The 26,661-nt window shown below is 38.2% G+C and overlaps 1 protein-coding gene, 1 long non-coding RNA gene and 1 pseudogene across 5 annotated transcripts in view; 2 read left to right on the top strand and 1 right to left on the bottom strand.

Annotated features, from left to right (window-relative positions):
* The window catches only part of LOC112825153 (uncharacterized), a 322,912-nt gene extending 322,654 nt beyond the window's left edge, over nt 1-258 (bottom strand). The window contains exon 1 of the long non-coding RNA XR_012380197.1: nt 150-258. This is a non-coding gene — a long non-coding RNA (uncharacterized lncRNA). The remainder of the gene's footprint in view (nt 1-149) is intronic.
* Nucleotides 38-26,091, top strand: STEAP4 (STEAP4 metalloreductase). 4 transcript variants are annotated; one of them, XR_003208554.2, is made up of 6 exons: nt 38-118; nt 15,943-16,400; nt 17,243-17,770; nt 19,128-19,292; nt 20,976-21,643; nt 24,530-26,091. XR_003208554.2 is itself a non-coding variant. In XM_025872835.2 (5 exons), the coding sequence occupies exons 2-5, from the start codon at nt 15,945-15,947 to the stop codon at nt 21,258-21,260; spliced, it is 1,434 nt and encodes a 477-aa protein (XP_025728620.1). In that variant the 5' UTR covers nt 38-118; nt 15,943-15,944; the 3' UTR covers nt 21,261-21,761. The 4 variants fall into 4 exon arrangements, 3 of the variants coding, with proteins under 3 accessions (XP_025728620.1, XP_025728622.1, XP_025728621.1); XM_025872835.2 differs by lacking the exon at nt 24,530-26,091 and having other exon boundaries at nt 20,976-21,761; XM_025872837.2 differs by lacking the exon at nt 24,530-26,091 and having other exon boundaries at nt 21,013-21,318.
* On the top strand, nt 24,696-26,091 carry LOC112824866 (RAD9, HUS1, RAD1-interacting nuclear orphan protein 1 pseudogene; annotated as a pseudogene).
* Nucleotides 26,092-26,661: the final 570 nt, after the last annotated feature.

Here is a 26,661-nt window from a genome sequence, read left to right as displayed (position 1 = left end):
AGCGGGCCCTCCCCTCCGCTCTCTCCGGCCTCTTATACCCGCGAGAGGCGCCACCCGCAGCCCCGAGCGGAGCTGCAGCTGACCGTGGCCGCCTCGCCTCCCAAGCACTTCCCAGCAGGTGGGTCCCGTCGCCGGCTATTGCCTCGTACCTTTCGCCACGCTGCCCCGCTGCCTTATCCGCTTCAGCCCAGCTTGAGCCCCCGCTTCCAGGACCTCACTCCCCCGCCAGCTCGCACCAGCAAGGAGGTGCAGGCAAACTCCCCGCCGCACCCCCGCGCCCCTCTCCAGGAAAGGCCATCCAAGGGTGTCGCGCGATCAGTTAAGCAATTCAACAAGCATCTAGCTTCCTGGAGTTTTATCGCTCCTGTCTTCTCGAGGGTGCAGAGAACCCCGAAGGTGGAAGACTTAGGGTTTGTATTCCTCTCTGTCCCTTAATTCTCGACGAGAGCAATCTTGTGAGGCTCACCGTGAAGGGAGCCTGGAAGAATGAGGTTTTGGCAATCTCTGCAGTCTCAGACCTTCACCAAGAGATGAAATTTGTCCTGAGACCTGCAACCCCTTCGGTCCTTGACCTTGATTTAAATTTCCTTGTGTAATTTCGCGATTGCTTTTCCAGAGAAATATTGTTTGAAATGTAATTTATTGTGAAGAATAAACATAGTCTGGTTTCCCTGTTTGTCCAGAGGCAGCTAGAAAAAAAATTTTTTTTCCCTCCTGATGGTAATGTAGGAACTTTTTAAAAAGATGACCCGTGTAATGAAGGTGAATTGGCGAGGAAGTTGGAGAATTCTACTCCTAGTTCTAACTAGCAGCTCACCACCTCACCCTCCGTTTCCACATATGTAAAATAAAAGGCTACTGGACCAGATGATCCACAAGGTCCAACACTCTAACTCTGACAAGGTGAAAATCCATGACCAAATACGCTTGCTGGTTTGAAATCTATTGAAAATCTCATTAATGCAATAAGCATAACCAAGTAATTGCTTTCTTCATAATAATGCAAGTTTCATTTTTATAGGGATACTACCCAGTTGTGGAGCATCTCTTCCCACACAAGTATCTTAGACTTCTACCACATTTATCATTCAGAGAATATTCTCAGCTTTCAAAACCATTCTTCAGCCGTGCTATGTGAGAATGTCCTATTCCCTATAAATGGCAGTCATATAAATGTCACTCACATGAAAGAACATTTTTTCTGATACAGTAGGTGTAATTTTTATAAAATGGCACATTTATTTGAAGCAGTAACTTCTTTGAGATATGGCCTTTTGCAAGGCCCCAAGTTTTTCAGAATGCTCTGATTTAGCACCGGATGAAATTCCACCTGCGTGTATCCTACCTGCATGGCAAACATTGCCAACCCAGAAAACAGGATGGAACTTTCCCTATTTATCAGGCTTTGAGGTTGTAAAGTAAATGGTACATGTGTACAGAGAAATTGGGTCATAGCACTTTCTCCATCGGCAACATTTATGGTCCTGCTGAAGTTCACATAGAAACTTCAGGTTCAGAAACCAATGTGTACAAGATGTGACCCCTAACTTGAGAATAATTTCCAGATTTCCTCCTTGCTTAAGCTTGCTAACTGTTGTGAGACGTAACCAAATAAATTTGTATAAGCCTGTTAATAAATTGAAAATCCGGGGCCTTGAGCCTTGTTCTGAACAGTTTTAAGAAAAATAGATTCATATGTCATAAAATTTCAACATGGAAGCAACCCTGGTCACTCTGCTCTTCCCTGTCTCCTGAAAGACCACCCCTAGTCACTCTACCATTGTTAATGCCATTACTAAAAGGACATAAATTCTTCTTTTAAAGTCTCCCAAGTAGCTGATTCTGCAGTCTCCCACAGAAATACAATCCAATGTTTCATGATCCTCACCATCTGCTTCTCTTTATAAGTCAGTTGGATCTTTTGTCAACTGCTGTTTAAAAATCATTTCCTTTTAAAATCTTAAGAAAGCTAATAAGCTATGGTCAAATATATGTACATAATCACCCTTCAAACTTGAAGACTTGCTAGGGTACCTTGTAGCTCATTTCCTCTGGGTTGTCCTCCAAGAAGGAGGTCATTTGCTAAATGCCTGCACCCACATCTACCTATAATTTTTACTGTAAGATTCTACACAGGCTATGAATATGTAGTTTTCTGGGTAGGAGGGTTTTTTTGAAGTTATAGTTCCTCCAGAAATAACAGAAATAAGACTTTACAAATATAAGAGCTCTGAAGTCACCTATTTGACTCTGTTCTTTGTAAATCCAAAGAAAATGAGTCATTAGTTAATGATAAAGACTTTCTGAACAGTTCTGTATGATGTGTTAAACCTACTCAAGATATTTTGAATGACTTTTAGGACATTTCCAAAATGATCTGAATTAACACTTGTTTTTTTGTTGACAAGAAATCCGTCCTGGAAGGAATAAAGCCAAGTAACTAAAGGATAATTAGTGCTTAAAACAATGCATGATAAGAAAACATACTTGGCCTATATACATAAACAATTTGTTCTTCCAAAATCATTAAGGAAAAGAGAACAAAGAATGCTTGTACTGTTTGAAGACCATCTTTCAGAAATATATCACTAAAAAAAAAAAATGTACTATTCTACATGAAGTATTTCCACTCTAACTAGGCAGGACATTGACATCCTGATCCAAATGCTTCTCCACAATGTCCCAGAAGAGTTTATTACACCATGTGTGAGAGTTCTTACCACATTGTACTTTGACAGTCACAGATTTCTGAAAAACTTATTTTGAAAGAAATACATTTCTTTTAAATGTAGACTATATGAGCAATCCTAATGTCAGGCTGAAGTAAAGTCCACTTTTCATCTTAAAAGAAAAAAAATGTCTGTGAAGGGTAATTTTGAAAAGTTAGGAACTATAATTTTGAAAAACAAAGAAACCTAAGAGGTAGCAATATGACTATATATCACGCCTCACAGAAGGTTATTAGAACACAAACTAGGTCGTCTCTTTTGCCTCAGCTCCATATACAGAAGGGAAAAAAATAGCCAGGGGCTCCAATCAGGTCTTCACTGACAATGGCACCAATGCTGGGAATATGAGGGGGACAATTAACGGTCCACACTGATTATGCGTGTTTCATCTAGACCTGCTCCTTTTGAAGAGTGTGGAAACAGCTTTGAGCTGTTGAAGTTAAACAGTGGCTGGAGCCATTTTGCACAGACTTTAGTGTACTTTCTTGTCCTGTTTCCCAGGTAAATTATTGCCCATTCTTTAACATGGGGTTCATGGTGCACCTTCCTGTGCATGGGTCCTTACACATCGCATTATAGCAGTTTGATTCTGTGTCTACATCGTCCCCAAGACTGGAGCATAGCACAGCACCTGGCACAGAGAGTCTGTTCAAAAAGTTTACTGAAAACATGAAACCCTACCAAGACATTGATCAAACTGATTTTGATTTTTGGAATATGCAAACCCTTATGGCTGCTGTAGCGGTTACGAGCCCAGATGCCCTGTGTACTGTACTACTTAAGTCAAAAGTGTCCAGATTTCGACTACTTGCCATTGAGGAGAAGCATGAACTTGCTGTGTACTGTACAGTACATATAAAATAAATAGTGCAAATTGTTGTAAGTATTTTTAAAAAGAACGAAGAAATCTCCAGTTGTGCATTCTTGAGGCATATCTGGAAAATGGGAAGGTATGTGTTTGGGGATGGTAGTACACAAAGAGGCCCCTGTCTCTATCTCCCTGAGGGAAGCAGGAGTCTAGAAGGATCAGATTTACAGCCAGCATTGTGTGCATTCCATGTATGGGGTGGAGAGGGTGTAGGCCCTTTGCTGGGGTAAGAGGGAGTCCACAGGGACTCTGTTTTCATTAAAGCCTAGGAGCCTTCTGCGAAGGGAGGCCCCTAAGGAAAGAGATTTAGGCCTAAGGTGCAGACAGGACTGGAAAAATGTATTATCCTATCAGCCAAATTATTTTCCCATTTCCCTGGTCACGTGCCATTCTTGGAGAGAGGGGATGAGAAGGAGGGAAAGAGCCAGTGGAGTGCTGGTAAATGGCTCTCTAAGGAAAGAAAAAAAAAAGTCGCATTGTAGCATTTGCTGATTTCCGTGGTGTGCAAACTCCCACCCATGGCTGAGTTCAAGCCCTCACCTGGCAAGCCAGTCTCTAGCCATACCACTGAAAAGAGCTGAGGTTAAAAACCAAGGAATTTAAAAGAAGGAGCTGTCTCATTAAAAAATACTTTAAACTAGCACAGCTCTCATGCTTGTGTATCAGAGTATAACACAAGGAAGGGGGAGGGAGTTTTAGGGGCACTTTGTCCCCTGGGGTAAGACAAGGAGAGGCTGCAAGGCCAGATCCTGCCCTGAAGCTCAAGCTGATCAGTCCTGGCAAACATTAGAGGCATTATGGCCACTGGGGAGTCCTTGCCTCTCATAGCCAGCTTAGAAATAGAAGAAAATGATACCCCAAAGATGAAGGAGACTATATTCCTAAGAATGTGTACATCAGTCCCAGGAGATTTCTTTTTTTTTTTTTAGATTTATTTATTTATTTGAGATTGAGAGAGAGAAAACGCATGCACTCAAAAGCCAGGGGAGGGGCAGACGAAGAGGAAGAGAATCTCAAGCAGACTCCACGCTGAGCACAGAGCCCAAGGGGGGTGTGGGGGGGAAGCGAAGTCTTGATCTCATGACCCTGAGGTCATGACCCAAGCGGAAACCAAGAGTTGGACACTCAACCAACTGAGCCACCCAGGTGCCCCACCCCAGAAGATTTCTAAAAAAACGGTAAGAAGATAGATAATATGAAGCAGAATGGAGTTTCATCAGCAGGGACTTCAGAGTGGGATCAGATCCACAGCAAAACTCCTCTACCCCTAAACTAATTTGGCAATTATCAATATTCATATAATTCTCAGTGGCCTCAATATGAAGATAAATGACTATTCATAGGAAATTTACTGAAACAAATTTCATTCAAAACTGAAATGATCAGGGGCACCTGGGTGGCTCAGTTGGTTAAGTCTGCCTTAGGCTCAGGTCACCATCTCCAGGTCCTGGGATCGAGCCCCAAGTAGGGCTCCCTGCTCAGTGGGGAGTCTGCATCTCCTTCTCCCTCTGCCCCTCCCCCCTGCTCATGGTCTCTCTCGAGTGCTCTCTCTCTTACTTTCTCAAATAAATCAATAAAATCTTCAATACAAAAAAATGGAAATGATCATATCTCTTGCTAAATATCTCTGGCCACAGTAATCCTAAAAAAAGCAAAACCCACGAACTGACACTAAGTATTAAGTGGGTTGTTGCAATCACCAAATTATCCAATAAGCAAATGCTTGTGTAGTGTGTACAAGCCAAATGCCACCTAATCAGTGAGATAGAGTTGTTTTTCTGATGGTGGCAGTCTAGGTTCTGTCCTGATGCTGAATCTTTGGTGAACTATAGATTCCTACGAAGTTGTTCAGCATTTAGAAGGTAAATAGAGGTCAAAGCAAATTAACTCAGACGAGACTGAATTCCTGACCTTGTTGTCATGAGCCCCAGGCTTTAATCAAATGAACTAACTAGTCTTGTCAGTGGATAATGAACCTACATGATAAAATTCTTGGCCAGGGAATCATAATACAATCCTCATTTATCTCAACAGATGCAGCTGAGATCTAAATGAGAAAACTTGTATTAATAAGATTTTTGAATGAACTAGAATTTCACGAAGAACTTAAATTAAAAATAAATAATTTTTCTCTTAAAATACAATTAAAATAGATAACAGAAATCTGCATCTCCTTGCTGTCTTGGTAATTCATTGGGTGGTAGTGAAATGTTACTAACAGAATCATTGTAGTTATAGCACAGGCCAAAGCTAGTTCTAGTTATTAGCAATTCCTGAGGAAGTATATATCCCTATAGAACATAAATGTGAATGTTAGATTTAGTTATGCTCTTGTGACTTGATCAAACCGTACAAGTTAAGACTACTGTTTCCTTTTGTATTATTCTATTGCCTAGCATAAAAACAAATCATCAGTAAACTTGGTTGCTATAAGAGAAATAACATTTTCTTACAAAACAACTGAAATAATTTATCAGTTTTTCAGCAACCAACCTGCAGTGGGTTAGTTATTTAGATGCTGGATTATGTTAGTCTGTGACTATTACTAACAGAGGTACTTCTAATACAGAGGCTAAAATAAGAAATACACTATTATATTTTCAAATAACATATAGACACTGAAGACTGAATGTCAAAAAAGAAAACAATTAGTAGAAAAATCCATTGATTATAGACATGTTACATTTTTCATAAGCTGCAATCAGAGGTCTTTTTAAGCCAAGGTCTTCTGATTTTGCTGCAATAATATATACCTGTCAGAAAAGGATATGGGCTTAAATGTGAATATGCTTGCTCTCCCTGAAGAACCTTGATCTCACTAAATACAGAAATAGCTCAGCGAATAAATTGGATGGGTTCATGTGTTAGTGGAAGGTTTTAAATGTTTAAAAATATTTTTGCTTTCCATTTGTCCCTGGGATATATTAAAACAAATATTCTAATCACAAAAAGACTGGCACCATTGCAGAACTCCCTCCTGCCCCTATGCCTTGTGATGAAAGGAAATATTTGATGGATGGGCTTCATTCAGCTCATTACAAATATGTTGTCAAGTCATGTAGGGCTTTCAGGTTGAAATTCAGAAGGAATAATAAAACAGAAGGAAAGACTAAAAAAAAAAAATCCCTGTTTACAGGCCTCAAATTAAAATGAAAAATTGTGTCACATCTTATAGAGTTTAAAAGTGTTATTTGTAATCTAACTCCCCAGAAAGGGCCAAGCCAGATCACTGGATTGTGTGTGCTACAACCCCAGTAGAAGTGTATGTGTCCAGTGGGGATACTACCTGCGGAAGAATTCAACATCTTGGACGAACAATCGTTTCAGAGTTCAAAGCTGAATTCTTAAGTGGGGAATATCTTTAATAATGATTTCATCCAAATGATAAAGGAAGGGGTGTGTGGCCCTATGTGAGAGTTAGTATTCAGGAATACCCTAGGAGATCGGTGGGGGGATTTGATCCAACAGACTTTGTGGCTCATGAAGAACAACTTGTCAAGGTTTCCTTGAGACGGTTACAGAGCAAAGCCTACCTGACTCTGATACCAAGCCCTGAGTCTGGCTCCCTTGATTCTCTTCTTTGTGGGGCCTGCACACTCATTCTTACCTCTGGTTTTCATAAAAATAGGAATTCTTGCCTCTCAGACTCAGCCAATGACTATTCCGTGGAAAAAGTTGTTGTAAAGCAGGTGAAATGTTCCTGCAACTCCTCACAACCTCATCAACACCCTGCTTTCTCTCTGCATTTTCCTTCCCCACCATCCGTCTCCGAGAAAGATAGCCTTATTTTTTTCATTTGTAGTGGTTCTCAGTCCTGGGTGCTCCTTAGAATTGATTGCTTGTTTGGGATGGGGTTTTTGTTGTTGTTAGTTTGTATGTTTGTTTTCTCTGTTTTTTAAAATACAGATGCCTGGGATCTACCTCAGGCCAACTGATTCAGAATCTCAGAGGGTGCCCTAGCATTTAATATCTACCTAGCTGATTTTAATGTGTGACCAGGGAAGAGAACCACTATAGCAGGCCATTAACTGAAAGCTAACAGGCAATGGTTCAGAATCTTGGCTCAACAGTAGAATCATCTGAGGGAGTTTTTGGGGGGAAAAAAATGCCCAGGCTCTATCCTAGACCAGTTGATGGAGACTCTCCAAGAGTTTGGTCATCTATATTTTATAAAAGTTCTCTATGTGATTCTCATGTGCGCCATGGTTGAGAACCACTGGTTTCTAGTGTAACCCTTTGTGGTGGTATTTGCATTTTATAAACCTTAGTGATTCTAAGAAGTTGCTTTGATCGTCATACAAAAGTCTGGAGAGTGGCAGGGAGACATCTGTCCGTCTGTCTGTACCACCTCATGGCTCTTCTCCCTGCATTCCCATCCAAACCAAATTCTATAAATGGGTCTTTCTTTGTACTTATAGTTCTTTATGGTTCCCAAAACACTATTTCAATTACCCAAAATTGTGTTGTGATGATAGTTTTGTCTTTATAGTTCTTTCCATGATTACCTCCAAACTTTTTAGAGAAAGGTTTTTTTGCATTTTTAGTTTGTATAAATATGTAAAATTGGGTAAGCTAAAAAACAATATAATACTGTGTATAACTAAGATTGAACTTTTATATAAAAGAATTTACCTTAATTTGTATTTTCTATAAATTTCTCAGAATAAAAGATAAAAGAGGGTTCATGAAGGTTAATTTTTCCTCTCAGGTCTATCTGCACCTGAGAGAGAGGGGAAGATTTTCTTTCCTCTTCCCATTTTTACAAATGGTCTTATATTCGTAAGTATTTACATATTTTCCTCTTCAATCTGTGAAAAACTTAGGGGAAACAAATGGCCTATTTCCAAAGAAAGACAAGAAAGTGCCCACCTTTTAGAAGTGGCATCGTTGGGTTGTTGATTCCTGTTCTTCTTACTAAGAGCAATGAAGAATAGGATCTTTTCCAGGGCAAAGAGAGGGGAGAAAGGTCAATTTGCCTCTGGTTGCTGATGCACAAGAGACTTTAAAATTTTATTTTGATGCATTCTCCAAATGAGGGCTATGCATATACAGAAATATACTGCTTAGGATGAAAAGTCCATTATACAACTTTAGATTTGTATCTCTTTATCAGATAAATGTACACTGCTATTATGCTTTAACACGAATTAGTATCGTAATACAGACTGTGATTATCTCCTAAACAAACCAAATAGGTTGCTAATTGTTATTTTTGGAATATGCTAAAAATCATTGATTTGTTAAGTATAAGCATTTAAAATATACAATTGTTTATAGCTATGGACAAGATTATCCTAAAACTTATATTGAAAGGCAAAGGAACGAGAATATCTAAAATAATTCTGAAAATTAAAAAAAATAATAAAGTGGGAAGAATCAGTCTACCTAATTTTAAGTCATCAAAACTGGGTAGAATTGGCAGAGGGTAGATACACTGATCAATGGAACAGAATAGAGAGCCCAGAAATAGAGCCACACATGTGCAAGCAACTGATTTTTGACAAAGGTACAAAAGCAATTCAATGAAAGAAGGATGGTCTTTTAAACAACTGATAGGGAAGTAATTAGATATATTCATAGGCAAAAAAAATGAACTTGGCTTAAACCTCAGACTTTATACAAAAATTAACTCAAAATGGATAATGGATTTAAATGTAAAATATAAAACTATCAAGCTTTGAGAAGAAAATATTCAGGACCAAAGGCTAGGTGAAGAATTCCTAGATATGAAATGAAAAGCACAATCCATAAAAGAAAAAAGCAATATATTAAATTTAACCAAAATTAAACACTTATGCTCTGTCAATAACCACGTTAGGATGATGAAAATACAAGCTACAGAGCTGGAGGAAATATATGAAGACCATGTATCTGACAAAGAACTCATATCTAGAATATATAAAAATTCAACAGTGAAAAAACAAAAATCCAACTAGAAAATGGCATAAGACAAGATGACTCTTCACCAAACAAGGCATATAGATAACATATAAGCAAATGAAGAAATCCATACAGTGGACCACTATTCGACAATAAAAAGGAACCAACTGATATGCGTACCAACTTGGATGGCTCTCAAGGACATTATGTGAAGTGAAAAAAAGCCATTTTTGTTTAAAGGTCACATTTTGTGTGATTTCATTTATAAAATATTCCCCAAATGACAAAATTATAGATTTAGAGATAGTTTGCAGGGGTTAGGAGAGCAGAGAGGGGGGTAAATATGACAATCAAGGGGTGATGCCAGAATAGTTCTGTATCCTGATTGCCCCAGTGGATCCACGAACCTACCTATGGGATAAAATGACATACAACTATCTGCACAGATTACACCAATGTCAATTTCCCAGTTTTGATATCGTTCTATAGCTGTGTACAATGTAACCATTAGAGCAAATGAAGGATGCACAGGAACCTCTTGTACTATCTTTATGACTTCCTGTGAATCTATAATTATTTCAAATAAAATGAGTCTTTTGTTAGTAGCACTGACTTGTTAAGTACAAACGTTTAAAATACGCAATTTTTCTTATCTTGTTTGGACATTTCCATGTTTTTAATATGTTAGAAATCTCTTAAGCTGGGAGTGGCCGGGACCTCTCTAATTTCTGACCTCTGGGAGGTGACAGAAGTAAACCCCAAAAGCCAAACCACCGCTAACATCCTCACGGGAGGCTTCATTGGAATATCCCAGAAGACTGCCGCCTCAGGTTCCCCAGGTCTGGGGTGGGATCTGCACACCAAGAGGGTGGGATCTACATGACCCACACCTGATGCCCCCTCTTATGCCACACACACACACACACACACGGGCACGCACGCACGCACACACGCTCAAGCACGTGAGCACGCACACACGCTTCTCTAGCAGCTGCTACTGTGGCACTTCGAAGTCATCTTCGCCATCTTTGCATCTGTGCTGTTGGTTACCAATCTCTTAATCTATATGAACACCCGGTGCAATCACTTTAACCTATCTTGGCCCTCCTCTGGAGGAGCCTCTCTGGGAGATGCAAAATCGGTCCTGGAGATTTTCCGATCCAGGGGTATTCTTGCTGTGTTTCCTGTTACAGAACTGAAGTCTATAAAGAGCAGCAGGAAAAAGAAATCACCGTGTTATGTTTCAACTCTCTGAACACCCCTTTCCCTATAACTCTGCTTCCCGTGTACCACCTTTCTTATTTTCTTTATTCCTTCCTCCTACATCTAAGAGTAAAATAGGATTAGGAAACTTTTAAGTCATTGCCTAAGAAATCTTACTACTTCCAAAATCCATGTTTACACATGGGAGCTATTTTGAATTACAAATGGTCTGAAATAGGCGTAACTTCCTTTTTTATATAGTACTTACTGTAAAACGAACCCTCAACTTGATATCCCTTGTGGTTTAGATTATGCATACATCTCATTTTTATGAACTCTTATTATTAGAATTTTTTCCAAGAGTTCAGAATGAAATTCTTCCAAAGAATTACTAACTTTTTTTTCTAACTTTTTATTTTTTACATGTTATTTCATCATCCCAGTTAGGAACCTGAGGTCTGATCATTTTTCTTTTTCTAGGAAAAAAATAATCAAAATGTTGTATTATCCTGGGTTGATTTGCAAGCAGAGCCGGTGACAAAGGTTTGCATGCAGATAGTTTACCAAGGAAGTGATTCCAAGGAGCAAGAGTGAGGGGCACAGGACATAAACCAGGATCGTGAGAAAGATCGCAGGAAAGAATGTTAAGTTGGCCACCCCTACAGAGGAATGGTGCTCTATTCCACTGGGGCTTTCTGAGGAGCCTCATAAAACATGTCAGAACTGAGTGCCAGAAGATGAAAGGGTAAGCACTTATTCATGGAGTCCTGTCCCCCATTGGTCTATGGTGGCCGTATGGGTCATACATGTCTGAATGCTAAGCAGGTACAGGTATGAGAGAAGTCTCAGGACAAGAATCAAGAGATAGAAGATGCGAGTCCCCAAAATGAGCCTCTGTTAGGCAGTAGAAGTTCAGCAGAGCTCCATTACTACCTGGTAACTGGAAATAGAACCAGGAGGATTTGAAGAGGAGCTCAAGATATGGCAAACACCATTATCAACCTTAGAACTTCCATAACTTGATAAGGAGTAAATAACTGCCCAATGGAATGAATATATTTCTTTCTAAGTCAATCAGTGATATTTTAATATCTCCTTACTGTCTTTGTACCTACAATTTGTCCAGTGATGTCTCTGAGAGTTTAAGAAAGTGAAAATAATTTCAATGGTTGCTATAACAGCCCAAGTGTGTTACACTGGATTGCCAAGCTGCATTTTAAGAGGGAAATGTTAAAATGAGTAAGAATTACAAATGAGAGAAATTCACACTTGAGCTGTTTATACATCTGTGTTTTGATAAACTCATATGTTTTAAAGCCATTTTCATATAGGGTTTTATTTATAAGAAATAAGTGGGAAAAGCAGAAACTTCTTAAGAATTATTGAATGCTATTTCAGATAAATTTTATATATTTCCAATAATCAGTTATAGAAACATAATTAATCCCTAATTTATGGAATTTATATAAAGGTTACATTAATTAGGTAATCAATAGATTGGAAAATTAGAAAATTACTAGATTATTTGAATAATCTATTAATGACAGCCAATTTACTGAGTACTTACTATGTCTCAAGAACTGTTTTAAGATACATTAATTCGTGGGGCACCTGGGTGGCTGAGTCGGTTAAGCATCTGACTCTTGATTTTGGCTCAGGTCATGATCTCAGGATTGTGAGATCGAGCCCCTCATGGGGCTCCATGCTGGATGTGGAGCTTGCTTGGGATTCTCTCCTCCCCACCCCTGCCCCGTCCCACACCATCTCTCTTTCTCTCTCTCTCTCTTTCCCTCCCTCCCTCTCTAAGAAAAAAAAAAATGCATTAATTCATTTAATCCTCACAATGTCTCAAAAGTAGGTACTATCAATCTCTCATTTGAAAGATGATGAAACTAAGACACCAAGAGTTTGTGTAACTTACCCAAGCTGATAGTGCTAGTAAGAGTTGCAACAAAAAAATAGTGTTGTTTAGTGAATATCTCCATTTAAAAAAAAAAAAGTTTATGACAGGTTAGAATAAATTAAGGCAGCGGCCAAATCGTCAAAACAGACTCCAGAATCACTCTCTCTTTGCAATGATTAAGATGATCCAAGTGAAAATATGTCGATAAAGATATCATCCATCTCATTACAGAACACTGGTAACTTTATCAAATCTGTATTTTGCTTGCAAATGTTCATCTGAATGTAAGAGAGAGAAAAACAATATATGAGGGAAAAACACTGGATAAAAAGTGTGGGGATAGTCAGCCAACTAACATTCTTTGAACACATTCACAATAATCAAGGCATCATTCACCAGTTTGAGAGTTTGAGTTCTAACAAGTAGGTGTTTACTGATTAGCAACTAACCAATATAATATAAATTGCTAAACTAGTTTGCATTTGCAGATGCTACAAAAAATTTCCCTAAGGCCCAGCTGTATTTCCATATGAGAGGCCCTGTACTACGCCCTTCTCTGACTCAGTTCAGGATATTAGTCACCAGCTAGTTTTAAAAATGATTCAATTGTGGTGATTAATTCAATTATTCCAAGAGTTTCTGTGGAAGTACAGGGAAGTCTTATATTTCCTGTCCGTTTCTTCCATACTTCTGATGACCTACAAAGCTCTAAATGGTCTGCTTGTGACACAGGTACACACTTTTGGATAAACTCAGGTAAGAATATAGGTATTTTCTGTAGGCTACAATGGAAAGGGCAAATTTCTGACATCCCATTAAAAAGGGCAAGCTTCCTATGCTCTACAATCAGCATGAAATCCACCATGGAAGAACTGAAGTATGACTACATCTGGTTTAAAATTCCACAGCAAATTCACTGAGGGTTACTTTAAACCCATTTGGGTGAAAGAAGTACTGTCTTTACAACATCTTCTCGACTTCTCTCCTGCTCCCTTATTCTTCCCAGTGGTTACACTTTAATCACTCAACTTCCTCTTCATTATGTGCCCCACACTGTGCCTGGCACACAGAGCAAACAGCTCCTTCCAACACCTACGTTCCATCTTTCTAGTATCACTCAACAAATTTTGTCAAGAAGTGCCTAGTCCATCATAGTCCACACTCTTGTTAGCACGGGGCGTATGTTACTGAACAAAAGAGACCAAGAAAAGAAAAGAAAGAAAGGAAAAGGTTAACTGAAAATTTACAGTAAATAACAAATGTTATTTAAAATAAATAATTTTTTGAGAAAAATTCATTACTGAAAGGAAAAATAATATTCTTCAGAATAACCTAAATTATTTTATTGGACCATAGGAACTTTGAGAACTTTTATTTGGTTTGTTTTTAATTTACATTTCAGAAGCTTTTAAAAAGTAACTCACATGCTTTATAACAGTATTTCAGTTTAGTTTTAACTTGCATTTCTTTTATTTGGGTAAGATTAAGATTTTTTTTTTTACTATGTTATATCACCTTAGGATGAAAGTCAACTTATATCCTTTGTCCAATTTTCAATTGGGCAATTTTTTTTTTAATTTGTAGGAGTTAAAAATATTTTTTGCTGTTTGTTGATGATCTTCTGACTTTGCTTACAGTGGTTTCTGCTTTGCAAGTGTTATTTATCTTTATGTAATCACAGTTTTATGTAATATATATGATAATTTTTACTTTTAAGTTAGATACTGGATTTTAGGTTGAGAGATATACTTTGTATTTTTATTTATCCCTTTATTCTTTAATGGTTTCAGGGATTTGTGGTATAGGAAAAGGGCCTTTTCCCTCTAAAGTTATAAAAGAATTCTCCATGGTTCCTTCTAGTTTTATTATAGTTCTACTTAAAATAGATAGATACATACATACATAATTTAAATCTTTAATATATTTTAAATTTACCTTGGAGGGGAGTATGACATATAGATTCAACTTCTTCTTCCAATTGGCTATTTAGTTGTCCCAATATTTGCTCCTGAATAATCCATCTTCTTCTCACTGACTTGAGATGACATCTTTATCATATGTGCTTAGGTCAATTTCTGTATTTTTTACTCTATTTCACTGAACATTTTCTATTCCTGTGACACTGCTATATTATTTCATTATTTTAGCTTTATAATATTTAAATATTTAATAAAACTAGCCCCCTATTCCTTACTTTGTTTTTCAGAATTTAGAGATTAAATTAGGGAAAACTGACATCTGCATAAAGCTGAGCCTGCCCATCCAGGAACATGCTGTACCTTTCCATTTACATTAATCTTCTCTGGGTCTTAAGGGAATTTTACATTTTTCTTCATATAGATCTTGTACCTCTCTTGTTATCTTGTTACATTTATTCCTAAGTATTTTCCCATTTTGTTGCAGCTTTAAGTAGGGCCCCTTCTATCAAATCTTCAAACTAATTTTTTTAATATATGAAGAATATTGATATTAATTGGGTTCCTAAATAAGATGTTGGATTGATTTTATATGTATGGTACTTCTTCAGTTGACTTTCTCAAGTTTTCTAAGACTACAGTTTCATCATCCACAACCCCTTTTGAATTTCTATACCTCAAATTTTTTTCTGTGGTCTAGTTGTGTGAGCTAGAATTTCCAAACAATAATAACTAAATTGGTCAAAGCAGATACGTTCGTCTGGCTTATGATCTGTCTGGCTTATCACTTTATTGGGAGTGTTTCTAGTCATTTTTTTTGTAAGTTTCTTTTAAGTTAAATACTAGATTTTAGGTTGAGAGAGATACTTTGTATGTTAAGGAAATACCTATCTGTTCCTTTTTTTTTACTGAGTCAAAAATAAATGTCAAATTTTAATATATGCCCATTTAGCATACATAAATATGACTGTATTATTCTCCTTAAATCTTCTAATATGGTAAGCTATATTAATAGATTTTCTAATATTGAATTTACAGAACTCATCTTTACATTCCTAGAATAATCCCCATTTGACCAAAATCCCCATTTTCTCTTAACAAGCTGCTGGATTCTGTTTGCTAATGTTTTACTTAGGCTTTTTGGATCATGAAACATAAGTAAATGGCTCTACAGTTTCCTTACTAGTGCATTCTTTGCTAGATTTTGCTCTGAGAACACTTGGAACTGTTAAATGTTGGACAAAGGCAGTATCATTGCAACACATATCTGTAGTTTAAAGCATCCACCAATAAGTGTCCTGGTTTTTCACTGCATCTCTTTATCCAACAGAAGAAGTCTTTGACCAGTAATTTTGTTCAGACACATATGAGAATATATACGACAATAATTTTTCCATGTGGAGCATTCATATTTTGTTGGCTATTTCTGTTGTTATCTTTCAGTCATGGAAAAAACTTCTACAGATGCATTTCCTTCTACTATGAATTCTTCAGAAAAGCAAGAGACTGTATGTATTTTTGGAACTGGAGATTTTGGAAGATCACTGGCACTTAAAATGCTCCAGTGTGATTATTCTATTGTTTTTGGAAGTCGAAACCCGCAGAAGTCCAGTTTGCTGCCCAACGGTGCAGAGGTCTTGAGCTATTCAGAAGCAGCCCAGAAATCAGACATCATAATCATAGCAGTCCACAGAGAGCATTATGAGTTTCTCAAGGAACTAACTGAGGTGCTCAAAGGAAAAATATTGGTTGACATCAGCAACAACCTCAAAATCAATCAGTATCCAGAATCTAATGCAGAGTACCTTGTTCAGTTAGTGCCAGGAGCCCACGTAGTAAAAGCATTTAACACCATCTCAGCCTGGGCTCTCCAGTCCGGAGCACTGGATGCAAATCGGCAGGTAAGATTAAATGATTAATTTATACTCAATCTTTAAGAAGTGAATGTTTTGGGGTGCCTGGGTGGCTCAGTCAGTTAGATGTCTGCCTTTGGCTCAGGTCATGATCCCAGGGTCCTGGGATTGAGCCCCACATCGGGCTCCCTGCTCAGTGGGGAGCCTGCTTCTCTCTCTCCTCCCCGCTCTTGTTCTCTCTTGCTATCTCTCTCTCTCAAATAAATAAATAAAATCTTTTAAAAAAAGTGAATGTTTTAATATGCACTTACCTCGAAGATGCCAAAATAGAATTCCAAAATAAAATACCCAGTAAACATTTCTGATTGCTAATGCGTGCCATGGATAATTTTCTTGGGTTTAACCAAGTAGTCGATTGTTGTGAGTTATTTCCCATGTTGACACCCTAAGCTTTTAGTTTGATGGGACACAATGGTGTCAGGCTCCAGAGGCCTCATGTAAGTACTAAAAAATAACTCAGTTAGATTGTTGATGGATACCCTTTCCATTCCCATTACATTGTATGAAACTGGTTCCATTTATTCATTGAGATTAAAAGTAATCCATAAGTGATGTAGCACCCATGAATGCAGAAGAAAAATCAAACCATTCACCCTGTGGAGAACCAAGTCCTATTTTATCAGTCTGATATGCTTAAAACCACTCTCAACTTCAACCCTGGTACTTAACCATCCAGCACACGTGTGCAAGTTTAAAACATGTTGCTTCTACATCCTTGTTTGAAAAGCATGTCCTTGTTCTGCACGGTGCTTACATAGATTTTCAAAGTAATGATTAAAGAAGGAATAAGTATTATTTAATTGTTTATTAATTGATTATTCTCAACCCAGGTGTTTGTCTGCGGAAATGATAGCAAAGCCAAGCAAAGAGTGATGGATATTGTTCGTACTCTTGGACTTACTCCACTGGATCAAGGATCTCTCATGGCAGCCAAAGAAATTGAAAACTACCCCCTGCAACTATTTCCAATGTGGAAGTTCCCCTTCTATTTGTCTGCTATTCTGTGTGTCTTCTTCTTTTTCTACTGCGTTATAAGAGACATAATCTACCCTTATGTTAATGGCAAGAAAGATAGCACATTTCGCTTGGCTATTTCCATTCCAAATCGTATCTTTCCAATAGCAGCACTTACATTGCTTGCCTTGGTTTACCTCCCTGGTGTTACTGCTGCAATTCTGCAACTGTACCGAGGTACAAAATACCGCCGATTCCCAGACTGGCTTGACCACTGGTTGCTTTGCAGAAAACAGCTTGGCTTAGCAGCACTGGGATTTGCCTTCCTTCATGTCCTCTACACTCTTGTGATTCCTATTCGTTATTATGTACGATGGACACTGAAAAACAGAACCATTACCCAGGTAAATCTCTACTCATTTATATTCTCCAATGCCTTAAATCAAAAAGAAATCTTGCTGCATCATATTCCATTTCACAATTATAGAAAATCACTCTCCTAAGCATCTTTATTTTTTAAGTACTAGAGCTCCTGTCAGGTTTTGGTTGTTTTCTCTTTTGTTGTTGTTTGTTTGGTTGGTTTGGTTTTTTATTGCTTGTTTGTTTGTTTGGTTTGGTTTGGTTTTTTATTGCTTGTTTGTTTGTTTTAAATGAATTCAGTTGAGACCTCATACAACTATTGAGAATGAAAGTTAGATTCCTGGGCTCACTTGCATCCAGATGTGTATTCCCAGGACTCACTGGGATACTAGCAAACTGACAGATCTGGGGGCTCGGGAAACCTAATAACACTTACTTGAATTTCTTGGGGAGGGGGTGCAGTCAATAAATGTAAACCAATGTGCTTTCAAGCTTCTATTTTTATGCATGCTACTTCCTTTTGGAAGTCAAAACCAACCATCTTCTAAGTAAGGGGGCTGTTCAAACCTGTGTCACAGGAAGGTAAACAAATTCATAGAAGGATGCTTATAACTTCATTAATGTTTGACTTGCAGAGAGCTGCCCTCGAGAACTAGAAAACTAAACAATTCTGAGCAAATGTCAAATACTATTTTCTGCATAGTCAAAAATTCAGAGAGAATTAGCTCAGAGAGTCTTAAAGCAGTCCCAGAGGAAGTGCTATCCATCCGTTCTAGTTTGGATATAATTGGTTTTGATCAATCTTACTGCATTCTCAAAGTTTATGAGACGATTAACTCATTGATGGTACTTCTGTGGATTTCTCGACATTATTTCCCTAAAAAATACATGGGAAGTTCTTAGGTAAGAGTCCCATTTGAAGGGCCTGATTTTTCTCAATCTGTGGTGTGACAGATTTGATGCTATATTACAGCAAAAATAAACATGAAAGAACCCAAACTTTGTGTGTGTGAATAAGCATATAAAGCAGAAAAACAGAATCTTGATACAATCATTTGAGAACATCAAGTTTTGCTTGGGGAACAAGAAGCCATATGGTAAAGAAGGTTTAAGTAAAGGTTTACTTTGTTTTAGAATTTATAGGGTCAATTAAAATTTTCTACACAACTCTTGGAGTCAACTATTATAATAAAGTCCCAGCAGAACCAATTACTTTTTCTACCAAGAAATATCATTTCCAAGTGTATTTTTCTCGACAGTTATTTTCAAGTGATTATTAAGAAATACATACAATTTATCTTGAGCAAATATACCATGCAGAGGTATTTTTCAGTCCCCTTACAAGTTTGGGCAGTTTGTAAAAAAATGTAATATTTAAAAATTGCTTATAATTTTTCTTAGGCAACAGCCAAGACGGAAGATCCATTTAGCACCTCTACTGCCTGGCTTAATGATTCGTACATAGCTTTGGGAATCCTTGGGTTTTTCCTGTTTGTACTCTTGGGAATCACTTCCTTGCCATCAGTTAGCAACATGGTCAACTGGAGAGAGTTCCGATTTGTCCAGGTAAGGACTTCAAGATTTAATCTCCTTTATATTGCAAAATAAGTCTGGCTTTACAAATATTTTCATTTTTCTCTCATACCATGCATAAATTTTCATCTTGCTCCCTCACTTCCCTAGCAATGTCACAAAAATAGGAACTGAACCAAGTTCAAGTGAGAAAATGCTAAACTCTGGTACCAAAAGTCATACCATAATAGTTTTGTTTCTTAGCTGGGCATCACTTGCCAAGATTACTGCTTACTCCTAGAGCCACAGGTAAGAGTAGAGAGTGAAAAATACCAACAACTATTAAACTTTGTGTGTAGGGATGTGCTAGGCGCAATGTGAAGAGAAACCCAAAGACAAAATGTTTACCTCTGAAAATCAACCTTAGTATATGGACATATTGATACAAAAAGGCATATATTAAATATATATATATGTGTGTGTGTGTGTATATATATATATGTTTATATATTATATATATATTAAACTCAAGTTTAAAACCATCAAAGCAAGCTATGTGAAGACTGTTATCATACCAGACCCAGTGCTGGTTTATAAGAGGGAAAATTGCTGTTTCCCACATATCAACCACCGGACACCTCACTAAAGGCAGTTAGTTACTATTCTTATGGACCAGTAATACTCAAAGTGTGGTACCTAGAACCTCAGCATCACCTGGGATCTTACTAGAGACACAAGTTCCCAGGCTCCCCCCAGACCTAATGAATCAGAAACTCCGGAGATGTGGCCCAACAATGTGTTTTAACAAGTCTTCCAGATTATTCTGATGCATGTTTGTTGTGAACCAGTATAATAATAGAAAAGACCATTAGTAACTGAAATTAGATTTGAATTTTATAAAACTATTCAAATTTCAAAAGTCTTGCAGTCTCTCCCAGAGAACAAATGCAGTCAACATTTTCTCATGTTAACACCTTTAGTCAAGGCATTAAGACAGAAATAAACACTGAGCTTTAGAATTTAGGCCAAAACAAGCAAACAAAAGTAGTTTGCTAACTGTTCTTTATAGCAATAGAAATTAGCTAGCATCTGCTTCTAGTCAGTAACATAAATTAATGTGGTACTTCTTGAGGACATGCTGTGTCTTATTCATCTCTGGCCTCCAGAAAATTTGATCAAGGAAAAAGTTTTACCACTGGGAAAGAAGCCAAGGTATATTATTTATTCTAACCCAAAAAAGTACTCTTAGCAAACTTTCCCATCCAGCCAGGTTAAAATGAAACCACCACTTAATCCCCTTCACCTGTGTCACCCATCCTGGGAACTGAGGTACAGCACAGGGAATATAGTCAATAATATTGTAATAACGTTGTATGGTGACAGCTGGTGCCTACACTTATCGTGGTGAGCGGTACAAAATGTATAGAATTGTCGAATCAAGATGTCGTACACCTGAAACTAATACAATGTTGTATGCCGACTATACTTCAAGAATAAAAAATTTTTAGAAGGATGAAATCAACGTATCATTTGTAAGCACAATCTTTTTTTTTTAATGCAATATTTATCATCCCAAAGGAGGGTTAATGCTTTCTCCAGTACTTAGCAGAGTGTTCTAAATATTTCAGATGTCAAAGGTTTGTGGTTGGTAATAAATATCTTCATTGGCTTAGAGTGTTTCACTTTAAAATATAAATGTAGTGTTAATGTATACATATTTTTTTCTTGCTTATATAGTCCAAACTGGGTTATTTGACCTTGATCTTGTGCACAGCCCACACCATGGTGTATGGCGGAAAGAGATTCCTCAGTCCTTCGAGTCTCAGATGGTACCTTCCTTCAGCCTACGTGATAGCGCTTATCATTCCCTGCACCGTGCTGGTGATCAAGTGCATCCTCATGCTGCCTTGTATAGACAAGACCCTCACACGAATCCGCCAGGGCTGGGAGAGGAACTCAAAACCGACATCAAATGGACAACATTTAAAGCAAAGTTCAATTTACCTGGACTCTCCACTATAGTATTGTATATTTAGGGAAGACTACATAATGGGCACAGTTAAGAAAGCATTTTCTCCCACCTTGCCTTGAAGTTTGTTAACAGAGAAGGAACTGTTGCCTGACGTTGAGAAATTGACAAATAGGAATAGAACACCATTTAATCTCAGGTTAGTGATGAACCTATGTAGGTCCCTGCCTCTCTTCTTCCCAGAGGCAGCGGGGCTGAGGTCACAGTGAGCTTTGTGGTTTCACACTAAAACATTTTTTTGTTATGGGCAACATGCATGACCTCATGTCTTGCAAAATCCAGGGGAAATACATGCAACTTCCTTCTCTGGTTCGAGGGCTGAGTGCAATGAAAAAGGAAACAGTAAGATGGTGGCCACTGATAAAGGCTTTCTCAGGTATGTCTGAAAAAGGGGGACGAATGAAGTAAAAGGAATGAGAATTTTTCTTACTGTTCTTTTTTTTTTATTTTTTATTGTTATGTTAATCACCATATATTACATCATTTGTTTTTGATGTAGTGTTCCATGATTCATTGTTTGTTCACACCCAGTGCTCCACGCAGAACGTGCCCCCTCCAATACCCATCACCAGGCTAACCCATCCCCCCACCCTCCTCCCCTCCAGAAACCTCAGTTTGTTTTTCAGAGTCCATCGTCTCTCATGGTTCGTCTCCCCCTCTGACTTACTCCCCTTCATTCTTCCTCTCCTGCTATCTTCTTTTTCTTTTTTCTTAAAATATGTTGCGTTATTTGTTTCAGAAGTACAGATCTGTGATTCAACAGTCTTGCACAATTCACAGTGCTCACCATAGCACATACCCTCCCCAATGTCTATCACCCAGCCACCCCATCCCTCCCACCCCCAACCACTCCAGTAACACTCAGTTTGTTCCTGAGATTAAGAATTCCTCATATCAGTGAGGTCATATGATACATGTCTTTCTCTGATTGACTTATTTCACTAAGCATAACACTCTCCAGTTCCATCCACGTCGTTGCAAATGGCAAGATCTCATTCCTTTTGATGGCTGCATAATATTCCATTGTGTATATATACCACATCTTCTTTATCCATTCATCTGTCGATGGACATCTTGGCTCTTTCCACAGTTTGGCTATTGTGGACATTGCTGCTATAAACATTGGGGTGCACGTACCCCTTCGGGTCCCTACATTTGTATCTTTGGGGTAAATACCCAGTCTTACTGTTCTTTTTAAATGAAGGAAATCCTAAGTATCGCCATAGTGAATTCTATAGTTAAATGTGCTCTTTGATTTTGCTTTTGCCAACTTGGATGTGCACTGTGGAGAACTATTTTATAACACAACAAAAATATCACCATTGATAGGAAGTAACCATGGGTTGAATACATGCAAATCTATTACCATTGTCTTAAGATTCTTCCTCTAGAAGGAATACGTGTAGGGAAGATTGAGTTCAAATTGAGAGCTATCCACTGGAATTTTTCAATATATAATAAGCAAGGAAGGGTTGATAAAAGCCCTTGCACAATAAGGTGAAATAAGCCAGAATTTTAGGTAGCAAGCTAAATAAATTTTGCAAAGTTGCACTATACAAGGTTTATATGATTAAGGTATTATGGTATGCTTTGTGAATAGTATATTCCAAATATTGTTCAATACTAATCATTTATGAAATGGATTTCTAGTATAAAAAAGTAATTTCTATAGTTTTTCAGTGCTTATTATAATTTTAAGCAGTGAAATTAAATGAATAATGAACGTATAAGTTTGACTAAGGCATAGATGAGAGAAAATTATGTAAAATCTTAGGGTAGAAAGGTGTGAACAGGAGCTGATATGAGACATGCTTCTTTCTCAAATCTTTGCTGGAATGCAGGATGGTTTTCTCTGTTTTTCCTGTGCTGATAGTGCCATTTCCAAGATGACCTTCAGCAGGATTAGCCTTCCTGGCTCATGCATGGAGCTGAAAGAGCCTCGTGCACCCTCTTCCCACAAACTGAGATAACCAAGAGGCCTTGAGATTGATGTTTTTCTGCCTGCTCTATAAAGGCCATCTATTTTTCTTTTTTTTTTAACCTTTATTATCATATATTCTATGTGATACAAAATGATTAAAAAATATTAAAACATCACCCACCACCAAGGATATTTCTCTACAAAACTTTTTGAAAATAGTTTCATCTATACTGTATAGTCAATTTTACAGCCTTCCTTTTTCACTTAATGTATCAGTGGCTTCATTCTCTTACATGGTATATGTATATTATTAGTGGCTGCAATATATTACATCAAATGGCCTTTTATTTAACCACTGCCCTAATTAAACATATAGGTTATATCTGTTTTTTTACTAAAACAAATAACATTTCAGAGAATATTTTAGCACTTATTACTTTTTTCCATATTTTAAATTATTTCCTTGGAATACTTGCCAAGAATTGGGATTACAAAATTAAGAAATCTTAATAGCACTTGATATATATTGCCAAATTATTTCTAAATTGACCTTGTCAATATCATTGGCATTGGATGAGGGTGTTGGTTTCATCATACCTTTTATAAGTTTTGTTTTTTATCTCAGTTTGTGTTCATTGAGAAGGTACAAAGAACACATGCTCCATTAATTTATCCTTGATCCACCTAAGCAAGGGTACAAAAAAACCTGGAAAACTGTGAGCAGAGCTGTGGTATATAGTGCTGACCCTAGAGCATCAGTGGGAAAGACAGGGAAAATGTCACTACTCATCCACTCCATTTTGTGCAAAACGGCCAAGTGTGCCAGGGTTGGAGCCTGCCTGTTGTCTAGAGAATGGTTGCTTCAAAATTAAATACTACCCAGGCTGATGTAAAGAAAGTGTCTGGGGTTAACCATGTTCTTTGGTAAAGAGTTTTTACTGGGCCACAGTTCATCACTAAAAATAGAAAATGTCGCACCTAGGTTAAAAAAAAAAAAGCCTATCTAGAGTAAAAATCTACTTTAATAACCTAGTAAAACTGTTCTGCCTGGGTAGTTAATAGAAGCCATCCACAAAGCCAGAAGTTGAAGAACACCTCCAGTGGTTTTGGTATAACAAGGGCTTGGCAAACCTGACCCTCAGCATCAACCACAGGGGCTCCAAGCCCCACCAGTGGACCAGAGAAGCCAATTTCCTCCCCTTGTCCCCCTCACCATCCTTCCTCCCCAAACCATCAAACCAACTTGATCCTCCTAACACAGCTGACTCCTCCAGTTTACCTACGGTTGGAAAGAATGAGTTTGGAACAGATGGAAATACTGAACTGTATTCCTTTTAACAGGTCCAACTTGTTCTCTATAAAAAAAGTTAGACTAGCGGAGGCCCAGGGGAGCGGCGGCCGGGACGCCGCCGGGCAGGCATGGGTTGGAATCGGAGCCTGAACCCCGACCTGACGACAACCAGCATCATGTGGTTACTAATTTTAACTGCTCTTCATTCACCTATTGATGCCTCCCAGAAAAAAACGCCGCCAGCCTTCCCAGAAAGCCCAGCTGCTATTCCAAGAACCACCACTGGAGGGCCCCAAACACCATTATGGCTCTCCCCAGCTTACCATTACCCACACTAGACAGGTGCCCAGCAAGCCCATTGACCGTAACACCGTCACTTCCTGGGTATCACCTCAGTTTGATACGGCAGCAGAAAGCTGGTTCCCTGTGAACCAGAAATGTCATCGTTGAAACCAGGCAAGACATGCAAGTGGAAAATCTACCGCCTCCAAGTTCCCACATCTAACATTTGACAGTCCACTGTCTTCCTCCTGTTCAGCCACACTTGGGATCCCCTTAAGCAGGGAATGCCCCGGTCAATCAGAAAAGCGCATTTCCGGAAGGCCCTTAGTTCCAATGCTCAGTCCTCAAAGCTGTGGGGAAGTGTCAGTACATGCGCTTCAAAACTTACCTTATGTATTCATTCCCCCTGATATCTAGACCCCAGAGTCATCGTTTGTGAAGGAGGGGCCCATTCCCCCAGACCAGAGGGAAAGTAGCCTCCCGAGCTGCTCCTTCCACGCTAGTACTCCCAAGAGCCCAGAGCCTGGGCCTGTTCTAGTTGAAGACACTCCCGAGGAGAAGTATGGGATCAAGGTCACATGGAGGAAAGGATGCCACTTGTTTACTTACCTCAGGGAGAGAGGGAAGCTGAACAAAAACCAGTTCCTTGTGAAAAACTCACTGGATTTCTCTGACACCAGCAGTCTCAAGAAATTTTCATAAAGTTGCTAAAGTACTTTTCTGGCTCACAGGAGAGTACATCAGGAGAATAAAATGGAAATAATACCAATAACCTCAAAAGAAAAAAAGATGTTTTAACTAGAACCTTGGAGTCATAAGGGAATTCAGTTCCCAGATTTGCTTTTTAAGATGTCTTTTCCTAAAAAGTTTTTAGTGTCATAAACAGTTCATATTTTTCTTAACATTAACTGTCTAAAATTTTAAAGTATCTTATAGTAACTTTTAAAATGTATGTAAATAAATGGTTGCAGAAATGTTTTAGAGAATCCTGCTTCTGATTACCGATCACGCAGCAATATTGCCTTCTCCACAAAAGGTCTTTCTTCGTTGTTTTTTAAAAACTAATTAATCCTCTAATCACCTTGTCCCAACTAATTCATTCCACACTTTTGAGTACCAACTCTGTGTCAGGCTCAGCAGCAGCTTCCTTTATGACATGATGGACAGGAAAAATAAAAGCAAACTCTGTGAAAAAAAAAAAAAGACTAAACTGCACTGTATTCTAGGAAAATTTTTAAGCTCACAGACCTTTTATTTTTGTATGTTCTCCCCATGGTAAGGGATGACTGCTTCTGTAAATTTGTACTCATTAAATGTTATTTTAAAAATATGTTCCAGTTTGTTTAATTCCAGTTTTGACTCATCAGCATTCCAAACAAAAAGATTAAAAGCTTTTAAATCACAGCAGTTCCAATATCTGGAAGTAAAAATACCTCCCTTCAGGCATAAGGAAAAGGAGAGGCAGTATATGAGCTTAAAAGCATATAAACAGATTTGCAGCTTCGTGCAGTATATGCTTGAGCTCAGCAGTGGGTGCACTCCAATATCCTCTGTGTCTCACTTTTACCCTCAGAGAGGGGAGAGTATCAGCTGGCCAAAACAGAGGTAGGGATATATTATCCCACAATGGACTTTGGTAAGAAGTCAAAAAAAAAAAAAAAAGCTTTCCTTCGTCCAGGTAGATGCTGCCAGGACGGGGCTAATGACTTCACTAATGGACTGACTTCCAGTTGGATTTCAGCCTGCAGACCGGACATTAAATGTCCTGCACAACTGGACAGCCACAGCCCTGATGGGCATGATCATTCTTTCAAAAGCAAGATAAAAACTGATAAATAAATAGAGGCTAGCAAGCTGGAGAAAGCTAGAAGCAAATAGCAAAGCCCTTACTCAAAAGCTA

The sequence above is a fragment of the Callorhinus ursinus genome, unplaced genomic scaffold, assembly GCF_003265705.2.
Source record: "Callorhinus ursinus isolate GAN/ISIS: 27379988/994484 unplaced genomic scaffold, GSC_fseal_2.0 scaffold12, whole genome shotgun sequence".
Lineage (NCBI taxonomy): Eukaryota > Metazoa > Chordata > Mammalia > Carnivora > Otariidae > Callorhinus > Callorhinus ursinus.
Note: the sequence above shows the minus strand (reverse complement) of the source record. Positions and strands in the feature narration are given on the sequence as shown.